This window comes from Antechinus flavipes, chromosome 3 (assembly GCF_016432865.1).
Source record: "Antechinus flavipes isolate AdamAnt ecotype Samford, QLD, Australia chromosome 3, AdamAnt_v2, whole genome shotgun sequence".
Classification (NCBI taxonomy): Eukaryota; Metazoa; Chordata; class Mammalia; order Dasyuromorphia; family Dasyuridae; genus Antechinus; species Antechinus flavipes.
In genome coordinates this window covers 566,516,335-566,542,881 of record NC_067400.1, presented here as the reverse complement: position 1 = coordinate 566,542,881, position 26,547 = coordinate 566,516,335, and the positions used below count along the sequence as shown (strand labels likewise).

At 36.1% G+C, this 26,547-nt stretch overlaps 1 protein-coding gene across 1 annotated transcript in view; it reads right to left on the bottom strand.

Moving 5' to 3' along the window:
• Positions 1-26,547, bottom strand: part of RLF (RLF zinc finger) — a 98,685-nt gene that overhangs the window by 7,617 nt on the left and 64,521 nt on the right. Inside the window, exons 6-7 of the mRNA XM_051987772.1 lie at positions 15,199-15,335; positions 999-1,140 (exon numbers count right to left, since the gene is read on the bottom strand). Coding sequence (XP_051843732.1) covers positions 999-1,140; positions 15,199-15,335 — 279 coding nt within the window. The remainder of the gene's footprint in view (positions 1-998; positions 1,141-15,198; positions 15,336-26,547) is intronic.

The window sequence follows — 26,547 nt, the reverse complement described above, 5'->3', positions numbered from 1 at the left end:
TAAAGCTTCAGTTTCCTCACTAGTAAAATGGAGATATTAAATACCTAAAGGACTAATCTCACAAGGTCAAATAAAAGAAAATATGTAAAGTTCTCTGAAAACCTGAAAGGGCTCCTTAAATGGGATTATTATTATCCAGGAAAATAAATTTGCTGGGACTGGAGACTGAACATTCATGTAAAGAAACTAGCCTTTATGTAACTACGGCTTCAGCTCCTTTTTAATTATTTTCAACTTTAAGACCATTCTCCATGCTGGAAAAGGATGCAGGAAAATATTTATTTCAAAGAATGACAGAAATGGTAACAGAAATGAATACAAAGGGGGGAAAATGGAGATATAACACAACAGAAGAAAACATTAGGCTGCACATATCTGGACACTTGGATTAGATAGCTCAGTCATTAGATGTGACTTTAGGCAAGTTTTTTTTTTCTTCTCAGGGCCTCAGTTTTCTCCTCTATAAAATGAGACATTTGGATTGCCTAAATGGGCAAATTAATTAACCTCTTAAGCCTCAGTTTCCTCAAGTATAAAATAGGGATAATAATAGCACCTGATTCCAGGGTTGTTGTGAGGAAAAGACATTATTGTATTGTAAAGCATTTGGCACAATGCCTAGTACATGATAAATGCTTCTCCCTTCTTTGCTAAAAATTCCCTACCGTCTATGAAATTCTGAGATTCTGGTTAGGGACATTAGCAATTTTTAGATGAAATTAAGGTGGTAGTTCATGATGTAAAATTGAAATACTAAAGCATCAGAGTTTGGAATGTGATAACCTCATGATCTAGGTTTTGCATATGATGTTAGATGACTGACTCTGAACACAAACTATGATGTTCAAGAGCATATGGAATCCATATAAGGATGTTATCATTCAACAATGCCTTATAATGTATTTTTGTGCCTAACTACAACATTTATTAATTGTGTAACCTTGGACAAGTCATTTTATTTCTCTAAGCCACTTTCCTGAGCAGCCTAAATTACTTACTTCTGTTTGTACAACTCTAATCAGGCAGAAGAGATGTTGCTGGGTTTTAGCAATAACACCAAACTGTCGACAACGCTCCAAAAAGATATCTAAAGAAGAATCAATTCTTCTTTGCAATTTACTCCAAAAAAGAGTCAGCTCCCTAAGAAAAGACAGAAAAGTCAGTTGGTGAGTAGTTAAAAACAACAAGATGTGTTTGAAGTTTTACTTATTTCAGTCTGTAAGCAAGATTGCCACATGGGAAGAAAAATCTGCAACAACATGTTCACTAAGACTTTCATTATGTAAGTACCTCTTCATCAGCATGTCTCAATTATTAAGGAGTTGACTCTCCATTTCTCCACCACAGACCATTTTACACATGTTGCTTTTCTTTTTTGCTTTTCCAACAAATGAGGATTCCCAAGGAAAAGACAATATTCTAAATTCACTTCCTTTAGAATTCTACACAAGAATATATTTGACAAATATTCTAAGGGTACTCTGGGCTGCTGGATTTCCAAGTTAAGCTGCTTTTACTTCTATGAATATGTATTGGATTGGATTGTTGAACTGCTCATTCTCATAGAATTTAGATGAAATCTATGGCCTGACTCACTTATTAAAACTATTTCAGTCCTAAAAGTTTATTATTCAGTTTGTGAAGGTAATTCATTAAAATGGCATTGAATTATATTATCAAAATCACCCAACAATCTTATATTGATTATCTAATTTCCTTTCTTGAATCTCTGGAAAAGATTTTTAAAAATTATATTAGGGAAAATGTTTACTGGAAACACAATACATGGCACATGGTAGATGATTAATCAATATTTGTTGACTGAGTCAGCAGTTCAAATAATGTAGAATACTAAGATTTTATATGTTATATTCATAATTCATTTTCCCTGTTCCACTCCTACTATTCACTTCTCACATTTTTCAAGTTGGCTATTAAATTTATCTACTGTTATAAGTAAGAAATCAATGCTGTCCTGCAAAAATATCCCTTCTCTTAGATACTTGACCCTTTTCTCCTCTTCCACAACATAACAACAACTAGGGACAGATACACAACTATGAACTAAAACACTCTACTAGTTCACAAGGAAGCAGTAACTATTATTAACATGACTGAAATCATAAACTTACGGAACAATTGTCTTAGTCCTATGACTATCTTCAAATTCAATAACTAGTCCATATAGAATTAAAAAGCATTTATTGTTTACTCTTTCCTAATAAGCATGTCAACTACAAAGAAAAATGTGAATGTTTCTGCTTCCAAAGATCATACATTTTATATCTATGCAAAATTGTACAGTAATTGTTAGATCTTTGTATTCTCTTATAAATAACTTATAATCTTGATGCTTTAAAAGGCTTAATTGAACATATATTGACTTAGGGAATCCTAGAATCAGAAGGGCTTTGGATGTCCTTTAAATTCAGCTAGTTCAATCTTCTTGTCAAATAGATGAAATCTTCCCTCTACCTCTCTCCCATCCTAATGTACTGTGCTGAGTTAAATTAGTGTGTATGTACATTGTATAAGGTCAAGAGAATTTTATCCAGGATTATAATGAAAAATAAAAATACCAGATTAAATAGTACATAGAATTGTTTACAGGCAGATTTGTAAGACCCAGTCCATGGCTGTCTCAATCTCTTCTACATTCTTTTAATTTTTCAGAAAACAACTAATCTTATGTAAAAGAGAAATAAAGCTTATATTATTGCACAAAGTCAAATGAATTAATAGAAAGAAAATAATGAATAAGGGGAGTAGAGAGAAGTGTATGTTTTAATCAAGTAGAGGAAAAAAATAGAAGATAAAGGGTAATAAAGGGAGGGTAATAAAGTGTAGGCAGAGAAAAGAATATTTACTTATCTCTGCCAGGAGAACAGGACCAACTTGTAAAAACAGATCTTTTATAGTTATGGAGAAGGTTTGTAAGCTAATTGGAGCTTTTCACCTATAGGATGTACTTAAGTCACGAAAAGAGGACCTATTAATGAAATGGAAAGCTGCACAGGGCTACTGTCTTAAAGAAAAAATCTACTCACTTTTATCTAATCCAGAGGAAGGAATACCACACAAGTAGTCCTAACATTCAAGACTGTAAATCCCTTTCATTTAAAAGTCCTAAATCTCAAGGGTTTTAAGAGAAATGGGAGCACAAAGAGGGGTTAGGCCTATAGACATAACTTACCCAAGAGACATTCCTACTCACTGGGGCAATGACAACTTACAAACTGGGGGAGTGGGGGTGAGGGGAAGAGGATGAGGAGGAAAAAGTGCTATATTATTTTGCTTAGAAAACAACAGCAGTACCCTATAATCTGAGAATGTCCTTATTTTGGAGATTAGGAAAAGATGGGGAAGGACCATCCTCTCCAACAACAAAAGTGATCTTTTAGCTATTACATGAACAACTGGAGGAATAGGAAACTGTTCTTTAAGTTATAAGAAATCTATTAAGGAAGCTTTTTTATTTAAACCAAAATTGTCTTTCTGTATTTTTAGCTTATTGAGTCTAGTTCTCATCTCTGGAATTAAGTTTAATTCTTTTTTCACAAGCTAGTCCTTCCAATATATGAAGACAGCAATGATGTTCGCTACCTTTTCTTCCCTCTCTTCAACCGAACTAAAGCCTGCATGTGACATAGGTTGGAATCCTTTTAATTATCTTAGTTGCCCCTCCTTGGGATTCAATGCAATTTCAATGCAATTTTTAAAAGTCTCTCCTAAAATGCAAAAATCAGTATCAAATTAAAGTAGACAGCAAGACACCTGTTCTGAGTGCTGTGACTTCTAAGTTAAAGTTTTAAAGTGATCTCATTGAAGTAAACATTCCCTCCTTATATATATCTTTTTGCCATGCACAATTCTTGCCAGAGCCATTCAACAACCTCTTTTTAAAGGATCCACATACTGAAGGCTTTCCTCTAATTCTTTTAATAACGCCTGAATGCTTTGAAATACTTCAGGTGTTCATCTATTATTACTCATTTTTGATACATCACCTTTCTTTGTTCTAAATGATGTCCTTTGCCAAAAGGATAGTTGGCAATGTGTGCAGCACCACGTGATGTGTAGCCAAGTATTACCAAGTAAAGAACTCAGAGAGAGGAAGGAGAAAAGGGAGAAAAGAAAAAACAAAAACACAACAAAACAGAGGAGGCTTTTACAGTAAGCAACAATTGGGACCAATGAAAGCAACACCACTTCTAAAAGTAATCCAGCTCATTAAGGCTCATTATTGGACAGGTGTATGGCACGGTGGATAGACTACCAGACCTGGAATTAGGAAGACTCATCTCCCCAAGTTCAAATCTGACTTCAGATACTATCTGGGTGACCCTGGGTAAATCATTTAACCCTGCCTGCCTCAGTTTCCTCATCTGTAAAATGAGCTTGAGTGGGAAATGGCAAAGTATTCCATTATCTTTGCCAAGAAAACCCCAAATGGGGTCAAAAAGAGTTGAAAACTGAACAAACTATGAATTATTTAACTTAGAAATTAGGATGTATTGGTAATTTATTAGCATTTAACTTTCCTGCTCCTATGAGCCTAAGTCTCTTGTTTTACAAGACTTCCCCTTTTCTGTGTGAGCCAAAGCTCCTCTTTTTTAAGTTAATTCCTCATTTGGCCTCATGGAAAACCACACAATTTCCACATGATGATAAGCTCAAGATACATGTTGTTAATAGCCTATTTATCAATATGCTTTTCTAATGTCTAGCTAATCAATGAAAAAGTATGTCTACTACTCATAGACTGTACAATTTTCCAGTTCCCCATTCCAAGAAATTGGTTCCCTGTTTCTAACCCATTTCCAACCACAATTTCCCTATTGTTGTCCTTGTTCAAGATGCCCAAGATGTATGTGTTCATCCACTTTGTGGAAAACTGATACAATTTGCGTTTAGCATCCTTTGTGCTGAACAACCAGGAATTCTTGTTAGAAGCATCTTTAATACTGTGCTTTTTTTGGCCATCATGAATCAGACTGAATTTTGCAATTAAATGGAATACACAAGTCTCTCAAATGACCTATTCTCTAAGGGCAGCTAGGTAGTGCTGGGTCTGGAGGCAAGGAAGACGAGTTCAAAGCTGGCTTCAGATATTTATTTCCTGTGTGATTCTATGGAGATCAAGAGAGATCACATAACCCTGCATGCCTCAGTTTCCTCAACTGTAAAATGAGCTGGAGAAGGAAATGGCAAAGTGTTCCAGTAGCTTTGCCAAGAAAATCCAAAATGGAGTCATGAAGAGTCACACATGATTCAACAATTACTACTAAGAGGCAGCTAGGTAGCATAGTAGATAGAGCACCAGCCCTGAAGTCAGGAGGACCCGAATTCAAAAACTTAACACTTCCTAGCTGTGTGACCCTGGGCAAGTCACTTAACCCCAATTGCCTCTGCAAAAAAAAAAAAAAAAGAAAGAAAAGGAAAAGAAAAAGAAAAAATTACTATTCATATCCCCGCCTATGTGTACTTGTATAGTTGATTTTTAAAAATAAATAAATAAAGAGGCAAGTACATGGCACAGTGGATAGAGCACTGGCTGTGAAGGAGGATCTGAGTTCAAATCCGGCCTCAGACACTTAATACTTCCTAGCTGTGTGATCCCAGGCAAGTCACTTAACCCCAAATGCCTCAGAAAAAAGTAAATGAAATGAAATAAAATAAAACACAACAATAAATGCAAAGCTTTACATGTATTCCTATTACATTTCATCTTACGAAATTTAACATTGTTGTTTATCTTTCATTCTCGAAGACCAGTGATATCTTGACTTGCATGTGAACTGAATTTAAGTGAGGCAAAGCTACGCAATGTCATTGTTCTAAACTATTAAAATCTTTTTCAATCCTAATTCACTCACCTAACAAGTTAGCTCTCTTTTAGTTAGAGATTTGTCAAGATCAAAACCAATTCCCAATGTAGTCTCAAACTTATTAAACAAGTTATGCTCCAAAAGTTCATATATAAACTGATTATTAGGAATGCAGAATGTTAAAAAGGCTCATAAGGTAAACTTAACTACCCAGCACAGATAGTACTGTATGTAACCTAAAAACTATTTATTTATAGTGCTATTTACAAAACAGGAAATTTAGAATCAATTTGCCCTTCCAGTGTGTCTTTTACAAGTAACAGCAGCTGTAACAGATCTTTCTAAAGGTTACATATATAATCAAAGATGTTAAGAAATAATATGATAAAATTATTTCCAGAAGAAATTTAGCAAACATGAAAATGGTATAGCAGGGTAAACATTTCTAGTTGTCTGAAAAAAGAATAGTAGTTTTAAAAATGTGACCAAGTGGTAACAAAATTCACTGATGGTCATAAAATGAGGCAATATGTATGCTGTGTAACAGAGTCATCAGAGGACACAGTGAAATCAAAATCCTGACTCAAAGGGGCTGACTATTAAATGGGCTTCACATAGCTATCTAGGAGAATTAAGGAGGATTAGAGAAGTGATGTCATAAAGGTGATGGAACTTCTCTAAAGATCCCATTGTTTTTCAATTCTGAGAAGAAACATCTTCCAGGATTGACTAAATCTTTGGCTAAAAGATATTCAGGCTCTAAAATTTTAAATGGGCAGGTTTAAAAAAAAAAAATCAAACCCCCTCATTTAACAGAGAAGAAAATCAAAATGTTAAATTGCTAATGTAAACTGTATATGTACATTCTTTTATCAGGATGAAAAAATTATGCAATGTCTTGGCACCCACCATAGATGTCCTCCTCCCTAATCCACATTATGAAGCTTTCAATGATTGATAACTTGTTCCTATAAATGTAGAAAATAAACTAAGTGGGGAGGCCTGCAGTTTATGAAGCAGCCAATTGCAAGAGAATTGTGAATAGGTTTCAAAATTGACAAGAAATATAGAAATGTTTGCAACATTCTGGGTTTCAATACCCAGAGAGGAGGAGGAGGCAGATATGAAAACAAAGAACAGCTTACTCACTGCTGTCACAGGAAAAAAAGGGCAGTATTTATACATACTACAATAAGGAGAATATAAAACAGAAGTGTAAAAAATGATGTTTTGGTTCAGGTGGGGCTTGGAGAATACTTGTGCTCCCTCTTAAAGCTGACTTGGGACAGATCATTTACATGGCAACAAGAGTATCCGAGGATTAATTCTGACAGACGTGGCTCTCTTCAACATCGAGATGATTCAAACTAGTTCCACTTGTGCAGTGATGAAGAGAACCTTCTACACCCAGAGAGAGAACCATGGGAACAGAGTATGGAACACAACATAGCATTCTGATGCTCTGTTGTCATTTGCTTGTATTTTGTTTTCTTTCTGTTTTTGTTTTTCTTCCTTCTTGATCTGATTTTTCTTGTGCAACAAGATACTGTATAAATATGTATACATATACTGGATCTAACATGTATTTCAACATATTTAACATGTATTAGATTACCAGCCAGCTAGGGGAGAGGGTCGGGGGAAGGAAGGGAAAATATGGAACAAAAGGTTTACGTAAGGATCACTATTGGAAAAATTACCCATGCATATGCTTTGTAAATAAAAAGTTTTAATAAAAATAAAGAAAGGCAAATCCTGCCCCCCCCCAAAAAAAAAGCTGACGTGGGAAAGGGTTAAGGAAAAGAATGATAAGAGTATTTTCTCAGTTGGGAACTAGAGTCTACTGAGGCTTCTTTGGTACACATTCTCTCTAACCAGCATTTTCAGTGCTCCTGAGAATGGTACAAGATGATCTTGGGAATGGTATTAGCAGCATTCTGCCCTGTTTTCTTAGAGGAGAATTTTCCTTATAAGTTGGGGTGTGTGTGTGTGTGTGTGTGTGTGTGTGTGTGTGTGTGTGTGTGTGTGTAAGTAATTTTAATGCTTCAATGGATCTAAAGTTAACTTTCTCCCTTCCTTCACTACAGAATGAAATCTAGCCAAAGCTTCACAACCAATTTGTCTTTTGTCCTTGTCATCCACATCATCTCATAAATCCTTTATGAAGAATGCATCCTTCCTCTAGGCCTTTTAACATTTTGTGAGTTCAAATTGTAGTACTGGGGTAGCCTTGTCTTACTCTTGCCAAACGACCAGCCAATCTCCCCCTGTGATCAGTCTTTTTCTTTAATAAATTTTTTGCCCACTTCATATATTCATGTCATCCTTGATAATGAATTTCCCATCCCTACAGTTAATCAAAATCGATTGTTCAGAGACTATTATATTTCAAAACTCAGAGTTGTATACACTACCCAAAATAATAATGATGTACTAATAGTAACACAAACGAAAATCTTTTATTAGTACATATAAAGTGACAGTTCCCATTTCTGATGAACAACTTGCACATTTGTATTTTCTTTTCATACAGAACTTCCCCTAAAGTAATTCATGTATATTTTAATAGGACTTGACTAATAAATGTACATGTCTTTTTTCAAGGAAAGTTCCATGACAGTATAGTGAGTACACTTTATTATATTAGAATGTGAGCTTCTTGCATTTATGTATTATTTTATTCTTTATATTTCTAATTTAAGTATATACCATAGTGTGTGTTACATAGTTTCTTGATACACGCTTACTAATTGACTATTTAAAAACTGAAGATTTATTAAATGCTTATGAATGAATGCCAGGCACCATGCAAACTATAAAACTATTTTTAAAAAGGGAAATCTTGTTCTCAAAAGGATGGAAAACTTTAGAGGCATTAACCACTCAAAGAGTTTTAGACAGATTGATATAGGACACAAAATCAATTACACCCAAAACTGATGTCATGAAATACATGGGGTCTAGAAGGCTATCACAAATATCTATGGTTTCAGGGTTATCAGAGCAGAGCTAAGAACCCTTTCAAAAGTTACTGCATTCCCTAAAATGGCCACAACTAAAACTGGACATTAATAAGAATATGCAATCCTTAGCACTTCTAATTTTGTGCTTTCTTTGATTCTTATTCCAGTATACTCCTGTATTAGAGCAGGCAAAGAATAGAGCCAACTTGCAGATACATCCCTTAAGAGTGTTTCTATCTCAAGGGTATTTATGGACAGGTAAATTTACATCTGTTGACTGATCATGCCTAGAAAATTCAAAGAGGTCCCTCCCAAGAGAATGGTTCTGGACACTGATCAAGTCAGGAAGATTCGGAGACTATTCATTCCTTGGAACCAAGTATAGAATATGCTAAGATCAAAGTACCACATAAGAAGTTTTTTTCACCAAAAGAGCCAACCACAGATGGTTTTTAGAACTGAAATAGATAAAAATTGCTGAATGGGCCTCCAACTACGAAAATACTAATTAATGAGCCAAATAAAATTCTCTACTATTACTATCTGGCAGGGCATCCATGGGCTCCAGAAACCTGAGTAGAAGGTTAAGAATGTGAGTATTTGAAAATTCTATGATGAATGTGTTGTCTTTGATCACATTAAGGGTCTAAAAGAGCTACTACTTAAAACTTCTTACATGTATCTTTATTGAAACTGTCTTAAAACCATCTACACATTTCCCATTTTGAGAGTGGTTTTGCCAACCACAAATAAAAAGTCATTCAGAAGCAAAGTTTGTGATTAAAATTCAAGCTAAGAAATTCCATTTTGGACTTTATGCAAAATATGACCATAAAATACTGAATCTGATTTGCTTACATGGTTTGTAATCAAGCACCTTCTAAAGTGACTACAAGAAGAGGGGAGAAGAAAACAAATAGTAAATACTTAAGATGAATAGTTTAAAAACCTAATAAAAATCAAGAAAACTGTTGATATCTTCTAGTTATATTTTTAGGCTTAAAAATACCAATGCATTTATAATTACAAATATCACAGAAACTTAAATCCTCAATAAATATTCAATAAAACAACATATGGAGAAATGAAGTCTCTTTGATAATTTCATATGGAAAGAAATGTTTCACAGGAAAAACTAGATATCTACATGTCTACCCAATAATCCTAAAACCTTACTTAAAACAGAATTGGATTCAATTTCTGCTTAATGAATAGTCTTTCATATGTCCTATTCTGGGAAGGACACTCTTGTCTTCATTTCAAAGCTACAAAAAGTCAGTCCTTGAAGGATCTTTCAAATTCTAAAAATTTCTAAAATTTCCTAGCTCAAGATTCACTAATATTCTGAAATTGGGACTCATAAGCTCTATTTTCACAATCATGTTTCATAAGCCTATTCCTCTTCCAGAACATCAAGAACAAGGACTAAAATATTTCATGCCTAACATCCATCAATAGTGTTCAAAAAGAAACGGAAATCTCTCATTCTTTATTACTGCAAAAAAGCAGAATTCCAATTGTAGAGGTATCTTTGCAGAAATCAATCAATGATGGCATAGATAAAAGGCAAGATAAATTTGATTAAAATGATTTCTATGGAGCCCAGCAAAGAGTAACAATATTAAAGGAATGAAAGATGATTTTTAAAATCCTGAAATTTTAATGGCTTTACAAACTTTCTATTAATTTATTTGCAATTTACTAGCTTTAAGGTCTTGAGAATCTTTAAAGACTCTTGAGACTTTCCCTCATTTCGTATTATTCTGCTCACATATATTCTTTCATTCTAGTCAAACCAAATGATGACTTGGTCACTACCATAACTCCTATACTTTACTATTACTGTGTTTTTATGGTTGAGAAAGCTGATGAAGATAAGAGTTAAATGACTTATCCACAGTCACACAAGAAGGAACTGTCTGACTTGAATGTCACTAACTCCAATAGCACTGCATTACCTGGTTGCCTCATTGACTTTAAAGAGCTCAGAGCTCTAAGACATTCCTCTTAGATTTTTAAAGTCTTTCTCTGGCCTAGCATACCTAACAGACTGATCACTGCTCAATCAGAAAAAAACTGTCATTTAGTCCATGTGACCTTTCTGTCTCTTCTATTTCCTTTGGATAGAAATCTAGAGATTTAGAATCTTCAGAGATCATCCAAAACAAACTTTTTACTACAGAAAATTTTCCCCAACCCTACTTTTAATTCCAATGCCTTTCTTCTGTTAAGTATCTCCCCATTTATCTTGCATAGAGCTTACCCTGGATATATTTATATGCATGCTGTCTGTCCCATTAGATTGTAAACTCCTTGAGAGCAGCAGTTTTTTTGCCAGGCATATGGCAGGTACTTCATGTTTATTGATGGATTTTCTAGATGAGGAGAAACAGATTTGTCCTGGAAACATGACATACACATGATAGTCTTCAGATCCTGTGACTTATAGAGCACACTGCATCTGTCACAGTTCAACTCCCTCCCCTTCTTATCAGCTGTTGCATTCATTTCCTTGCTACTTTCCTCTTTCTTCTAAAAATCAAATGTCATCACCTTAAAGAACCTAATCCTTGCAGAGCAGCTAAGAGATTCAAAAGATTTTTCCTGTCCGATCTAATAGCCTTTTTTTTTTCTTAAAAAAAAACCCAGGTCTTTACTGGAACTAGCCTGTTTTATTTTATTTTCAATAGTATTCCTTTATGTTCTTTACTGGTGTTTGCTTCTTTCGCTGCCTTTGGGCACTGCTGCAGCTTCACTTCTTGGTCTTTTGTCCTCTCTTGCTAGTCCTTCCTCAGTCTATGCTCCATTCTCAACAATTTCACCCCTTATCCTGATTATCTAAAACTATCATTCTGCGCTCTTCACCTCAATGAGAGACCTAAGTATCTATGTTTAAACGTTTCCATTTCAATGTTCTAGTTCAAGATGTTAAAAATCTTAACTTTCCCAAAAGGCCTTTCTGATGAGTTTTTGTTAATGAAACCATTTTTCCATGCTCAAAATCTTGACATCAACTTATTTTAGTTACTTGATTTAGTCATTTATTCTGCTGTTTGTTCCTTTACAATGTCTCTAAAATCCCTATTTTCTTCTTTACTACTACTGCTTTTCCTTTAGGTCTGATCTTTATTATCACCATATTTGTGTATTGCTGAAACAACCTCTTAACCAATTCTAGTCTCTGTCCTCTTCTAATCCTCCACAAAGTCCACAGATGATCTGAATGCCTCATTTCTTCCCCTCCTCAAACTCGATTGATTCTTTATTGCTACCACAGAATAAAACCTGAACTCTTTTGTTGGGCTTGATATGTTAGGCTCTAAATATCTGAGACTCACTCCTGTTCAAGTCCCCAAACTGCCAATTAGCATGGTAATCTAATAGATTAGTTAGTGGGAGTTCCTCAAGGCTTTCTTTTTTATTTACTCAGTGATTTCCTTAACTCTTATGGATTCCATTATCATGTCTGATGATCCCTAAAGATGGTCCAATCTTTAGTCCAGTTTAGATGGACTAAAGACAAGTCCAGTGTCTTTCCTGATCTAAAGTCAACTCTATTCAATTATGTCTTGGACATTTAGAACTAGATTTAGAATTCAAACTCAAAAGTTACTGAAAGAAAACTATACTCCTAAATCCTCCCCCATCCCCCAAAAACCCAGCACCTTCCTCCAAATATCCTTATGATAAGGGCAGCTAGGTGGTGCAGTGGACAGAGCACCAGTCCTGAAATCAGGAGGACTAGAACTCCAATCTGGTCTCAGACACTTAATACTTCCTAGCTGTATGACCTGGGAAAGTCATTTAACCCCAATTGCATCAGCAAAAAAACCCAAAAAACCAAAATACTATATAAATATCCTTATGATTGCCAATGACACTCTCAATCCACACGCGCAGCGAGCATCTCCTCCACTCTCACTAAAGAGCCTTTTCCAATATCACATTTCTTCTGCCTTTTCAACATCACATACACACTGCCCTTTCTCTTTTGCTCAAATTCTGGTCTGGACCCTCATTGTCTCTTACCTGCACCACTCCAACAGCTTTTTGACTTGTCTTGGCTTGATCCGTCAGATTCTTCACAATCTGGTGCCCTCTTAGGCTGATTTCCCTCTAAATGCAAGCTAAACTAGAGTGACATTGGCCTATTGCCAGTTGTTTCAATACAACATTCTTCTGTTTCCATGTTTTTGCATTGGCTGATTTCCATACCTGGAATCTTGTAAAATTCCTCACACTTCTACCTCTTAGTTTCAATTCAAAACCCACTTTCTGTGGGAGAGCTTCATCATCCCCTTCAGCTGCTAATGTTTTCCCTTGTCCCAGACTACCATTATCTATTCTGTCTGTCTTATCTGGCCCTAATAACTCATACACCATTTCCCCCATTAGACTATGACATCTCTTTGAGCGCAGATTCTGTTTTTGACCCTTCTTTGTAGCCCCAGAACTTGGCATGATGACAGGCACAAGAGCCTAATAAGTTTGTTGACTGATCAGACTTTTCTCCATTCCCTGAAAGGCCCTGGCCTCCCAACTTCCCCAATTCAAATACAACCTACTGACCCAATTAAAATTGAATGCCACTTTCTCCCTGAAGGCCTGGCTCTGGCCACAGGAGCCAGTAATGACTCACCTCTTATACATGTCTGCAAACTCTTTTGGCAGCCTTGCTATTTGGCAAGTCCTGAACCACAAGTTGCCTTACAATATTATTTAAATTTCACACGTGCACATCTTACCTTTTCTGACCAGACAATAGGCCCTGGATTTGGAAGAAACAAGTCTTACCTTTTTCTTGTGCCTATATATACAAACTAAGGTCTACCATTGTAGAGACTGGACAATAAAATCACAGCCGATTAAGAATTTTTGACAAGTAGGATAGTTAATGCTAGGCTTGGAATCAGAAAGATCTGATCTGAGTTCAAATCCTTTTACTTTTCCTTTTCCCTCTGTAGATTTATCCTATATCTGTCTTGTTTGTTCCCAGCTGTGTACATGTTGAGCTCACCACTAGATTGCAAGCTCCACAAAAGCAGGGGACTATCTTCTACTTTTCTTGTATTCTTGGCACTTAGCACAGAGCAGGCAGTTAAAATGACAGACTTGTACTTAATGGCCTCAGAGACTTTTTTCCAGCTCTAAATCTATGAGTCCAATCAACATATACAAGAATGAAAGATCATCCTAAAGAGTTGCTTCTTTCCTTTTCCAGTCTCTACAAGTCTGATTGTTCTGATTGATCTGTTATATCACCACAGGACTTCATTTAAACTGTTAGGCTAAATACAAGCAACCCAGCACTCAGAAGCCTCCAACTTGATCTGCCTTATTTCACCTCCCATTTCTACAACTATATAGTTGAGTCAAACTGTACTACTATAACACATCTTGCCCTCACTTCCCTGCAAGTATTGTTGCAGTTGTCCTTTAAGCTTATAAATAAATGCTCCCTTCACCTTGAGTTACTGAAACAGTTTTCTTTCTTATTGGTTCAACTGGGTTGCCACCTCCTCCTAGAAGTCATCCCTAATCTAATTCCAAGACCTAATGCCACTCTTTCCCCAGGCTGTGAGGTTTCTCTTTCTTTTAAAATTCTTCTAGAATACACAGGACAGGTTTTTCCCACTTCTGACAATACTTAATTCAATTGCCTTTTCTTCAATGCCTCCATTACATGCTCTATGCTAAGCACCAAGGGAAATGAATAAAAAAATAAACAAACAAAAAAAAAAAGTCCTTGTATAGGAGGAGAGTAAAATCTAGAGGTTTTAAGGCATACAATGGAAGAAAGGAGATATATGTACACAAATACTTCTCTATAAGGTTACAGAGAGAAAAAAGGGGGGGAAGGGAGAAAAGAATGAAATTTTAATTCATATAAAATCCTAAATTTATGCAAGCCTTGCACCACACAGAAAGCTTAGAGAAGGACTTTTATACTTACTTGTACACATTTTGCACCAGCCAGCAGAATGTAAAGCATTTTAAGGATAGAGAGTGTTTTGGTTTTGTATCTCAGAACTTACCCCAAGGTCTTGCCTATTATAGATACTGAAGAAATATTTCAATTGAGAACAATCTGACTCAAATGTTAAGTTAACACATCTCTCCCAGGTGAAAAGAAACCAAGACTCATGTTAGGAGCTCTTAATAAACCAAACAGCAAAAATTCAGTTTATACTTTACACAATGGTTCTACTTCTCACTTTTACTTAGGTCCTTTGAACATATGAATTCAACAATGTTTGCCATCCAATCAGCAAGTTCTGTAATATTATTTACTATCATCCCAAGTTCCCTAGAGCTTGAATTGGAATTTAACAATGTTCAGTTTTGTGACCCCTTAATGTTATTCTATGTATTATCAAGTAAAGGGAATAAAAACTAAAGATACTCACCAAGAATAACACACACTTGCAGTTTGCAGCTGCTGCGTTAGGTAAGTCGTACAGAGAATAAAGGCTGTGTGATCCTGACCCTCAGATTCCAGATTACATATGATGTCTAGCACTTCCTTGCAGTCCAATTTTGCAATCTATCAAAAATGAGATGGCCGAGTCAAAAAGAAAATGGTGACTTTCCTGAACAAGTTTGGCACAAAGTGAAGCTTCTTTAACATTTACAATAGGTCCCAACTCTTAAGCTGATTAGCAAGGCAAAATCCAACATGGGCTAAATCCTTTGAGGTTTTTGAGCATGAATGTGTTAGACAAGAAGGAAGGGGTTCCATTGGGCAGGCAGGGCATAGTAGAGACGCTACAAACAAATCCCCCTCCCACCATCCCTTTCCCAATGAATTAATTTTTTTTGGTTGTTGTGTGCTTGGTTTGGGATTTTGAAACCAAATCTGTGATTTCACTGGTATAGAGAACTCTTGGTGAGGAAAATCTCACCAATGCAGAATGACACCTGTTTTGTAACCTAATAGCCTAAGCAAGTTGCCTGGAGTGCTGAGAGGTCAAGGAACCTGCTGGGGCCACACAATCAGTATGTAATCAGAGGCAGAACTTAAGTCCAGGATATTTTGCCTCTAAGGATGGCTTTCTACTGACTACATACAATGGCTACTTTTGATTTTTAATGTGGTTCTTGTATGCTTGGAAAAAATCATATAGTGTTTGAAGAGGGTTCCTCTCTTTCTGCTTTGTAGTTTATTCAAAAGGTTACTGTAGTTATAAATATAGGGGAAAAAAATCTGGCCTAATGCTATTAATACTATTACTTGCTCTCAGCTGTGCTAGAAGTGTTACTTAGGGTACAAACAACAATAAGGCAATAACCTGATTTACTTGGCACCATTGGGGAATGCAGTGTTCTGGGTAAGTTAAGTTTCTTAATTTTTTAAAATACAAAACCTTTTCAGTTTTTAACTGTTTGGTGGTGGATATAATATAACTTCTCTAAGTGACTAGTGCCAAGCCTTCCTAACTTTAAAATATAGTCTCATTATTATGTTTAAAGTAGTACATTTACAATATAAAGCTGGTGTCATCAATGTATCCTATCCATTTCTAATATAAAGTACCTGGAAGATTTACTTAAAGCAGTGTGGTATAAGAGACAGAGAATTCAGTCAGGAAAATGTGTCCCAGCTCTGACAAATAATGACTTTGTGCCTCTGAGGACAGTAATTAAGCTTTTCAATCTTATCATTTATCTCAACTCTGCAAGACTCTGCAAGTGACAAGAATAACTGCTAATCTGCACAGGTGGAGGGATTTTCTTCCCTGGGGAGTTCCCTACAAAAAAGAAATCACAGGGTAAAAACAGCACTGGTTCCAGAGTCAGAGGACCCAGGTTCACAGCCCAACTCTGCTCCTGCCTACCTGTGTGACATTGGGCAATTCACCCAACCTGTCTGGGCTGCAGAGTCCTCATCTGTAAAATGAGAAGTTTGGCCCTTCTGAATCTGGGACCTATTATGTGGGTTCCAATCCCAGCTCTATGACCTTGGGCTTGTTGGACTGTACAGGAGCTGGCCTTACTTACCTCACAAAGCTGCTGATAAGGCATTTTCATCAGATGCCTTCAGGGCACAAAGTAAACCCTTTAATAAATACTTGATTGACTGATGAGATATTTGATGTGGTAGTGCTTTATAAACACCAGAGGGCTAAGTCTACTAGAGGGCTGTTACAGAAAAGAGCCATATCCTCAGTTTCTCAGCTTGCCTGTACACTTTCTCTAATGGTGGGACAATCTAGTCACTACTCTGCTATCTGGCCCCACCAGGTTTTCCAGACTGTGAATTCTGCAAGACTAGCAAGACTGCTTCTTCTTTTGTTTTTTTTTCTATTCTCCCATTCCTTTTTATTTTTTAAAATGTTGCTCAAAAGTTAATTTCTCTTAAGTAAATGTTGTAAAATCACTAATACTATTGGAAAGCAGCCCTTTTGCCTTTAATTTGTGGCATTTTTTTTCCCACTTAAAATTCCTCTATAACACAACTATTACTACTTTTATGTAATCTGCCACCTCATATAAAGGGCCAGGGTGAAAGATAAAGAGAAGGGTAAGAGCTCTGACTCCAGGTGTCCATCCAAATTGAGTAAGACCAGCCCCAATTCTGCCAGACTCAAGTCAGGAACCAAGGGATCATGCTATGTATCATCTGGCAAGTTCCTGACTGCTCTTCTGGGAATCCCAACACAATTGGTAAAATGAATGGATGAATTAATTTTTCCTTAATGGTTAGGTTCTGACTCTGGAGGCTTGGGACATTGGGGGAATCTCTATAGATACTCCCATAGAAGCTGCTCCTGGAAGGAGGTCCAGATGACTGCAGGAAAAATAGGCTCTTGCAAATAGCAACAAAAATGCTGCCATGTGCTTGCTCTTGCTGCTTGTGATGATGCCACCCTTAGTGGTAAGTTTCTATGCAGTCCCTGGGGTGAATAATGTGAGGAAAACTTTATTACATAATTTGAAACTAGTCTTGCAGGACAGAAACCGGACTTTATTTCGAGACCAGATTTACTTAAGTCAGAACATCCAGTTCATAAAATCACTCAAAATCTATCGATGGATTTAAAGACTGATGCAAGGAATCTCTAATTTCCTGAGATACAAATTTTAATCAAGTTATATTGTATCTGCAAACTTCCTTCCACAATGTCCAGTCAGACGACTGTTTCTTTGCTGCTTTGTTTGATTTCATATAATGTGTAACTCATTAAGGGTTTTGGGGACCTTTTCAGCTCTCCCAAATTTCTTTGTAAAACTTTTTCGGTTCTAGGTTTGTTCTCGACTAACAATAATAGATCAAGAGTGACTTGGTTGAGGGGAACTAAACCATTAAAAAAACTCTAGTACTATCTTTTCTCTCTAGTTAAAGCCCAAGAAAGAAAAGAACATTGGTCAAAAATTTATTTTTAATTTGAAAGGAATTCAAAAAATTGGTCCTGGATTTAAGTGAGAAAATCCAGTGAGAATGTGATAACTTTCTGAAGGGTTCGGAAGTCTTGCTGAAAATGTTGATAAGAAAAACAAGCACAGGATGATACCAATGCCTTACATTTTGAATGGTGTCTTAGACTAAGATCAAGGACAGTGTTCTTATCTGAGAGCTTACTACAACAATAAAATCACGAATCTGGAGTAAAAAAATTAAGACAAAAATCTGTAGATGGATACCTTCCAGTTTAAAAACCGGTGCCTAATTAAAATACTAAAAAGCTAAAACAATCAAAATGGATGGCACCTCAAAGGGAAAATGCCATTCTCAAGATTTACAGACTCACTTTGTAAAATTACCTCCATATCACAGATGAGAACTTGCACACTGGTTATTTGACTTGCCCAAAGTCACAGTTCTAGTCAGTGGCAGACCCAGGTCTTCTGACTTCTAACCAGTGCTCATTCTACATGACCTTCAAAATATGTTGCTATAATCAGCAAGATTTTAACTTAAGCAGAGAATCAAATTTAATTAACCACATGAAGAAATTTAAATTCATAAAAGCGAACCATGCGGCAAGGGATCAAAAATATTTTTTCAATCAAAGGCAACACATAGAAGGAAGGAAGCAGTATTTGAGTTTTAAAGATACAATGATGGCTCAGTTTAGCTTCCAGAGACAGAATATACTACACCGTTAAGATGTCATTTTTAATGAGACTCTGGTACAATCAAGCCCTCTGAATCAAATCTATGGCTCGATGGACTAGGAAGATTAAAAGCAATGCCCATCAAACACTGGCCAAAGAATGAAATGGAGACTACCATGCTAGGACAAACAGCTGTTCCACAGCAAACCCAGCCAACACTTCATGCAAGGAGAAAGCTAGAGTTCAGAAAGCTGACAGGGGCTACAATATAATACCTCAAAGACAGTCTACTAGAACATTACAAAGATATTTGAGAACACCCAAGAAAAAAGAGTTGTGGATTGAAATCTGAATTAGCCCACCATATATTATCAAGTGGTTTCAAGGAACCATAACTTCCAGTGAAAGAACATCTAACTGACTAATTTCAGCATTACAGTAAGTTTCACAACATGAAGGTGGGATTTTGGTCATAATATATTAAAGATATTGCTGAGAAATGGTGTTGTTTGGGCCTGTTTTATGCAGGGTATGACTGCATCCTATTGGTCCGAATATAGGCTGCCCCAAACCACACGCCATGCAATATTTCATAAAGAAGAAAATGTGTGAGTAAAATTATTTTCCCAATTCTAATCCATTTTGGAGAATAGTACTAAGATCCCCAAATTTCATAACATGTTTTTGTGGCTGAAGAGGAGAACACCATAGACAGGTTGTTCTTATTTGTCCTTATCCCACTCTTGGGCAGTCCCTTGGCCAGTTACAAAGATTAAAAAATACCATTCCTCTATGGGAATCTATTCCCTGGTCTACCTGACTGTTCTGTGATATTGAATTCACAATAAAGCACCTCAGCAACAGCTTTGGGGTCAATCATCCACCTCATTATACTGAAGGCCAGGCCAGGGGATAAAGTATGTATTATGAGAGAAGGGGAACACACTGCTGAGATCTCCTGTCACTGCCCAACTAGTAGTTCTACAGACTCAGGAATGTACATAGGAAGGAATGAGGGATCATAGACCATAGGCTGTAGAACTTGTAGTCAAATTCATCTCTAAAGACAGGGTCAATGATATTAATTCTACTCCAGCTGACATTGTATAGTGCTTTAAGGATTGCAACGCACTTGACATACATTAAGTCATCTGATGCAGTGTGTAAGCGGGAGGGATCTGCCTCCCTTACCTTGCAGTGTCAGCAGCAGGGGCGTCTGGCACAGGCTTCTTCAGCAGGTGTGCGGGTCGGTGGGGAAGCTGTTGCTACTGCTTCTGCTGCTGTTAGGGAGACCAGCGAGGCTTAAGCTGTGCCTATGGTACTAAGAGTGCAATTATAAGGCTGCACTCACGTTTTATACAATCAGATCTGGGGAAAAAGCATGGCCTACATTCAGACCAATACGGTAATAAGAACCACCACTTTACTTTCTCTGACACCTTATACTTTTCAAAGTGCTGTCATAAACATTACTTCAGTTAGGTCTTGCAACCATGTGAGATTATTATCACTATTTTGCTGCTCAAGAAACTAAGTTGGATTCTAAGTGAAAAATCAACTGCCTCCTCACTCATAACATAATGACAATTATTAACTCACATTATAGCCTTTCAAAATTTACAAAATGCTTTCCTTTCAGCAACCTTATGTAATAGGTAATGCAAATATTATCATCCTCTTTTTTCTGATGAGGAAAGAATTTAAATGGCTTGCCCGTGGTCTGATATTGGAAATGGCAGAAACAGGATCCAAACCCACCTGTTCTAACTCAATTTCAGGCCGCCTCCTCCTCCTCCTCTTCCTCCTCCTTCTTCTTCTTCTTTTTTTTTTTTAGGGGGGGGGGGAGGGTGTTTAACATTGTACTGCCACTGGTTTAGTCACAAGAGATTAAAAGCAGTTAAAGCAGTTATCTTGCCAGGTGATTTTCACAAATGAGTCTGAATTTTAAATGGGTGCATTACAAAGCTTTCTACATAACTGGCAGTAACCTTTCGTGAGATATATCCAAATAGGATGTGAAATTTAAAAAGCTGATTTAAGAATATATTTGTAGTTAAGTCTCACACTAATTCCTACTTGGGAGAAGGGATGTCTGAATTCATTTGCTCTTAGTAAGTTGTTTAATTATTTCTGATTCTAATAGCCAGACTAGATACTTGTGTACATAATTTTTTTTTTTGGTCAAAACTCAAGACAACAATGTATTCAAGTATAAGCAAATCTGCATCACTAAGGGGAAAACATACATCAGCAAAATCATTACTTGCAAATCCTTTTAGGTTCTACAATATCTACATTGGAAACATTTATGTATTGATGAGTAAAATGTGCTAAAATGAATAATTTGTGCTAAAATGAATAATTTCACGGATTCTTAGTTTCATCTGTGTTAGAATCAACGATGAAAATTACAAAGCACCCAGACCTTCTCATCTCTTGTGATTGTTTCTTATATCCTTTCATAAATCCTCCCATGGAGGAACTACACTATGTGTTGAAGGTCTTTCTCTTATCCTTACAATATTTTCTGGACATTGGTCCCACACTGGCTTCTTCACATGTTCTCCCTCACTCTTGGTCATGTAGAGAAAATAGGAATAGACAACAAAAACCATGTCATATCAAATGAGGTGATATGTTAAAGCACTTTGAAAAGTGTAAGGTTAAATATAAGAATTCATGGTGGCACTTTTTATTATTTCCACTCCATAATTCAGATTTCAGTCCACTGCTCCCATTCCCTAATAGGCCTAGAATATAACTACTTTTTGCACTTTAAAACTCTATAGAAATGTGAAATACTATTACTTTCATCACTCTAAACTTATCTACTCTTCTAGACCAAGAATAAGTTTCTCTCTTTTTTGAAGGTTGGTTCCAGAAAAGAGGATGATTTCCTTCTCTAAAACAACAGGAATTATCTATAGCACTACACTTTTGGTGATTAATTTTATGCTGCTCATCAGAAAGGACTCTTGCAATGTTGACTAATTTCACTAATTTTTTTTTAAATTAACGATGAAAATATTATACTTTAAAAATTCATGGACTACTTTTAACCAATCAGTAAAATTATACAAATGAACATTTACCATCAGACTAAGGATGATAATAAAATAAGAAAAAATACTAAATACTTGACAGTAGTAAAATTTTACTAATGTTGCTGGAAATAAAGGACATAATTTCAATAAGAATATAGGTAAAAGTTTTTAATATATTAATTTGTCAAATATATCAGATTTACCCACAGCCATATATTGTGCAATATCACAACTGTGTGAAATTTTCTGATGTTCTCAGATGGCTCTGCACTTGCTAATCTTAAATATATCTTAATATACTGTAGCAGCTATGGTTAAATGACACAACGAAAGAGTCCAAAAAAACACCTTAGCAATTACTTGACAATGGAAAGAAATGGCTGCCAAAGGAAACATTAAAACTTTTTCGTAAAATCTTACAAAAAGAACTAGATTTCTTATAGAGAATAAGATTCTCTAGATGCTTCTTTTTTGAGGATAACACTGGGCTAACTGTATCAAGCCCCACAATGCTGCTAAGACTCCTAAAGAGCTGTAATCGCTACAAGAAATTTGGTCTATGCATTCCCACAGGAAAAACCAAATGGATGAAGAATACTTGTTGCCCAGATTCCAATGTGCATTTGGATGGATCCTCTATAGAGTTTTTAAATACTATATGGATTTCAGACAGACAGTAAAGATGAAAGAGTTTAGTCCAAAGTTTAACAGGAGAAAAAAAGAGAACAAGTTGGATTGTTTTCAGAAAACTACAAAGTATTTTGATCTCAGGATTCTAAGGAAAGTAGAAGTTCATTTTAAAAATATTAACCTCCTGTCAGTTATTACTATGTGGCAGAAAGACACAGAATTCAACTGCCTCCAAAGAACTAAAAATATTTATCACACAGAAGGCAATGAAAGGGTGAAGGGTCAGAGTAAAAGAAATACAAAACAACGAGGAACTTTAAAGAATAGGAATAAAAGATGTTATTTACTACAGAACTATATGGTAAGAAGAGAAAATGGGTTAGTTATGTATCAAGAATCAAAGATGGCAATTTTGAAAATGAGGAAGGAGAGAATTTCAGTCACGGTGGTGAAGTAGGCAAACAAAAAGGAGAGAGAGAGAGAGAGAGAAAGAGAGAGGAAACAAAATTTCTTGTTAAGAAAATAGTAAGGAGGCCACTTTGGCTGGACTGAGTAACAAAACCAAACAGAAAAGACAGGCTGAAGCTAGATGGTGAAGGGCTTAAAATTTCAAACAAATGGAGTATGTGTTTTATCCTAAGGAATTAGGGAGCCATTGAAATTTCTTGAACAGGAGACTAACATGCTATACCCTATGTTTTAAAATAGTAATTTGGCAGCTGTTCAGAAAGTTGACTACAGAAAAGGAAACCAATTTGACAGTCATTGTAATTGCTGAGGTGAAATGCTGATGGGAGTTTAAACAAAAGCTGTGTGAATAGAGAAGGAAAGGATCAGGATGGAAAGAGGTTGTAGAAGTATAAAAACCAAGATCTGGCAATTAACTGGACATCTGGGTTAAAGGAGAGTAAGGAGTTGAAGACAATGTTATTGTTTTAGACAGGGAACACTGGAAAAATGGTAGTGGCTCTTGAAAGAAAAAGGAAAGTTTGGTAATGCTGGATTTAGCAAAAAGAAAATGCATAACATATTTAAAAATCATGATATTTCATGAGGTCACCAAGTGAAAAAGCATAAAGAAAAGAGAAGAGGGATGGAACACAACCACATTTAGGAGGCCTCAGCAAGGAGACTGAGAAGGAAGACAGATCAGAAGAAAATCAGGAGATAGGGATGTAAAAAAAAAAAAAAAAACCTCAAGAATAGGGAGTAGAAAGGAAAAGAGAGGCAACAGTATCAAATGAGGAGACCTAAATAAAGAGAAACACTGAAAAAAATATCATCAGGACCTCTAAATCTACTCCTACTTTTTCCCCTCATCTTTCCCTTCTCTCTCCCCACACACCCTCAATTTGAATATTGGGGAAATAGTATTTCCAGAAGCACTAATTTTTTTCCCTGCTAACAAAATTGTAGGAGTGGACTGAATTCAGAATTAGAAAGAGAAAAATAAATAATTGTACAAAAAGAAAAATAATGATTAAGTAATATAGACAGCTTCAGTTCACAATACCCAATTCTGGTTTTTGTCTACCTCTCACACTAGACATAGGACTATAGGCAAATGATTTAACCTTTATGAGCCTCAGTTTCCCCATCTGTAAAATGGGGATAAGACTTGTAAATAACTCATATCACTGGGTGGTACAAGAGGCTCAAATTATAATTAGCAAATCTCAAACCTGCTTTGATGCCAGTTATCATATTGCTCCCCCCCCAGACCTAGATCACTAGTTAATTTCTTAAAACATCATTTTTCTCATAGTACTTCCATGATCAAAAAGCTATAAAAATCTTCTTTTGCCTACCAAAACTTAATTGTGGATTTGGCATTCTACAAGTGGTAACAGGGGCCAGAATAGGAGAAACGTTAAAAGAGCACAAGTCCTCTTATTAGGGAATATTGCCAAAGATAATGAAATGGTCACAAATGGACAAAAATAAATATTAGGAAATAAAAAGTAGAATAGCAAATTTATCTTCAAATTACTTTTGGCTTATTATCTGTGCTGATTAATGGCATAATTTCCTCCATAAAACCCCAAATACTCTGCTACTTCTATTGGAGAGAGAAGGCAAGGATCATATTGCTACAGACTAGCAGAATCACAAACATGGCATAGCAAATGACTAATCCTTGGGGGAAAAAAAAACAAAAAAACAAAAACAAAAGAAACCAAAGGTACTCTCCAATTACTGGAGGCTTGAAATGAAAAGTTTGTTGGGTTTTTTTCTTTTTTCTTTCTTTCTTTCTTTTTTTTTTTTTTTTTTTTTGGGGGGGTAAAGGAGGGGGAGGAGACGGTGAGATGCGGTGGGGAAGGGTGGTGGAGACAAGGCACACAATAACAAAGCAGAGAAGAATGCTTCAATCAGGAAGCCAGAGGCAAACTCCAAGAGCACCTGGCAGACAAAATGCTCTAAAGGTTTTGATTCTGGGGACCCACAACTGAGTGGACTGCTGAGTCCTGAAATTCCCGGAAGACTAAAGAAGAGACAAGGTATTTTAAGAAGACAGTTTTGAAAAATAAGTTCACCATCAATGAATAGCTTTCATACCAGAAAGAGAAAGAAGCAGGAGGTTCAAAGCCAGGTCTCTGAACTCTATGTCCAGAATTCTTTCCACAACATGTGGAGAACTTACTGTTAAAAGTACAAAGAGAATGTGTGGCCTTCTATTTATATTTCTTTTAGTTTCCAAACTGAATAAATGCTCACTGGTTCCTGTAGAGAATTGTGTTTCTGTTTATCATTTATACCTGGAGACTGTGATTCTATCCCAAAGGGGCCAAGACTAAGACTAGATACTGTTTGTCATTCTTTTTTAATAATGTCTCTCTCTCACTTTGATGCATAGTAACTAGAGTTACCCAATCCAATGGCAGCCAAATCATAGAGTTTCTCTAGTTTTTAAATGCATTTTATTTTTGGAAGAAAAAAATTGTTTACCCCATAAAAGACATTCCCAAAAATTTATTGTCATTTTCAAAATAAAAAGTAAACATACAGTAACTGAATCCTAATCAAAGGTTCTGTGCTAATAAAGGATTTTCCTAAAGACTTACAATTACCTTTCTCAGACCAGAATTTACAATGTTCTTATTTCTGTCAACTTTCTGCTTTGCTCCAGAATAAACTCTTCCTCTTTACTAGATCAGCTTCCTATCAGCAAAGTATAATAGAAAGCACACTGGACTTAGAGTAAGGTGAGCAAGGTCTGAGGACTGGCTCTGTCATTTATATCAATTGGGAAATGAACAACTTCCCTGAACATAGTTTCCTAGTGTGTAAAATGGAAGTAATTCTTGCACTACTCTCCATCACTGTGCAATGAAGAAAGTTCCTTGAGAAAAGTAAAAAAGCAGTACAGAACAGAAGCTGTTGTTATTCTCAGACTTTGCAAGGACCCACCCTTATCAGAACAGTCTTCAGTGTTTTGGCTTCCAGCTGACTCAGTCAATTAATCTTAATTGTGCATCTCTAGCTCAACTGACTCCCAGCAGAGGTTTCCTGTTCCATAAGCCCATTATTGGGATACCCATAGGTGCCAACACACACACTGCTTTATTCCCATCTGCTTGCATAACTCATCTACAGACCTCAGCTGCAACTGTTAGTGAACTCTCCTTAGTTCCGTAGCTCTTTTACTGTGCAAAATCCCTAACCTGAAATTTCAATTAATCTAAACATGGCAACTTCTAACATTTTATCAAAAACTTTCCTGCTGCCTTCAAAAAATAAAATGCTATTGGTTTAATAATCTAGGGGGAAAAAAGTTGTGGAATATTTGCTTAACAATGAGCACAAAAAGGTAAATACTACTGAAGCGATCAATATGGATTTAATCAAAATAAGGAAGCCATGTAGTATAATCCTAAACACCCAAACTGGAAGGCAAGGAAAAAAAATTGGGGCTGGGGAGGAGAGGAAAGGATGCGAGAAAGAGCCTGCTTGAAGGGAAACTATGGATGAGGAACATTGCCAATTACATCACTGAGTTGGTTCTGCTTAACTGCATTTTTTTTCTTC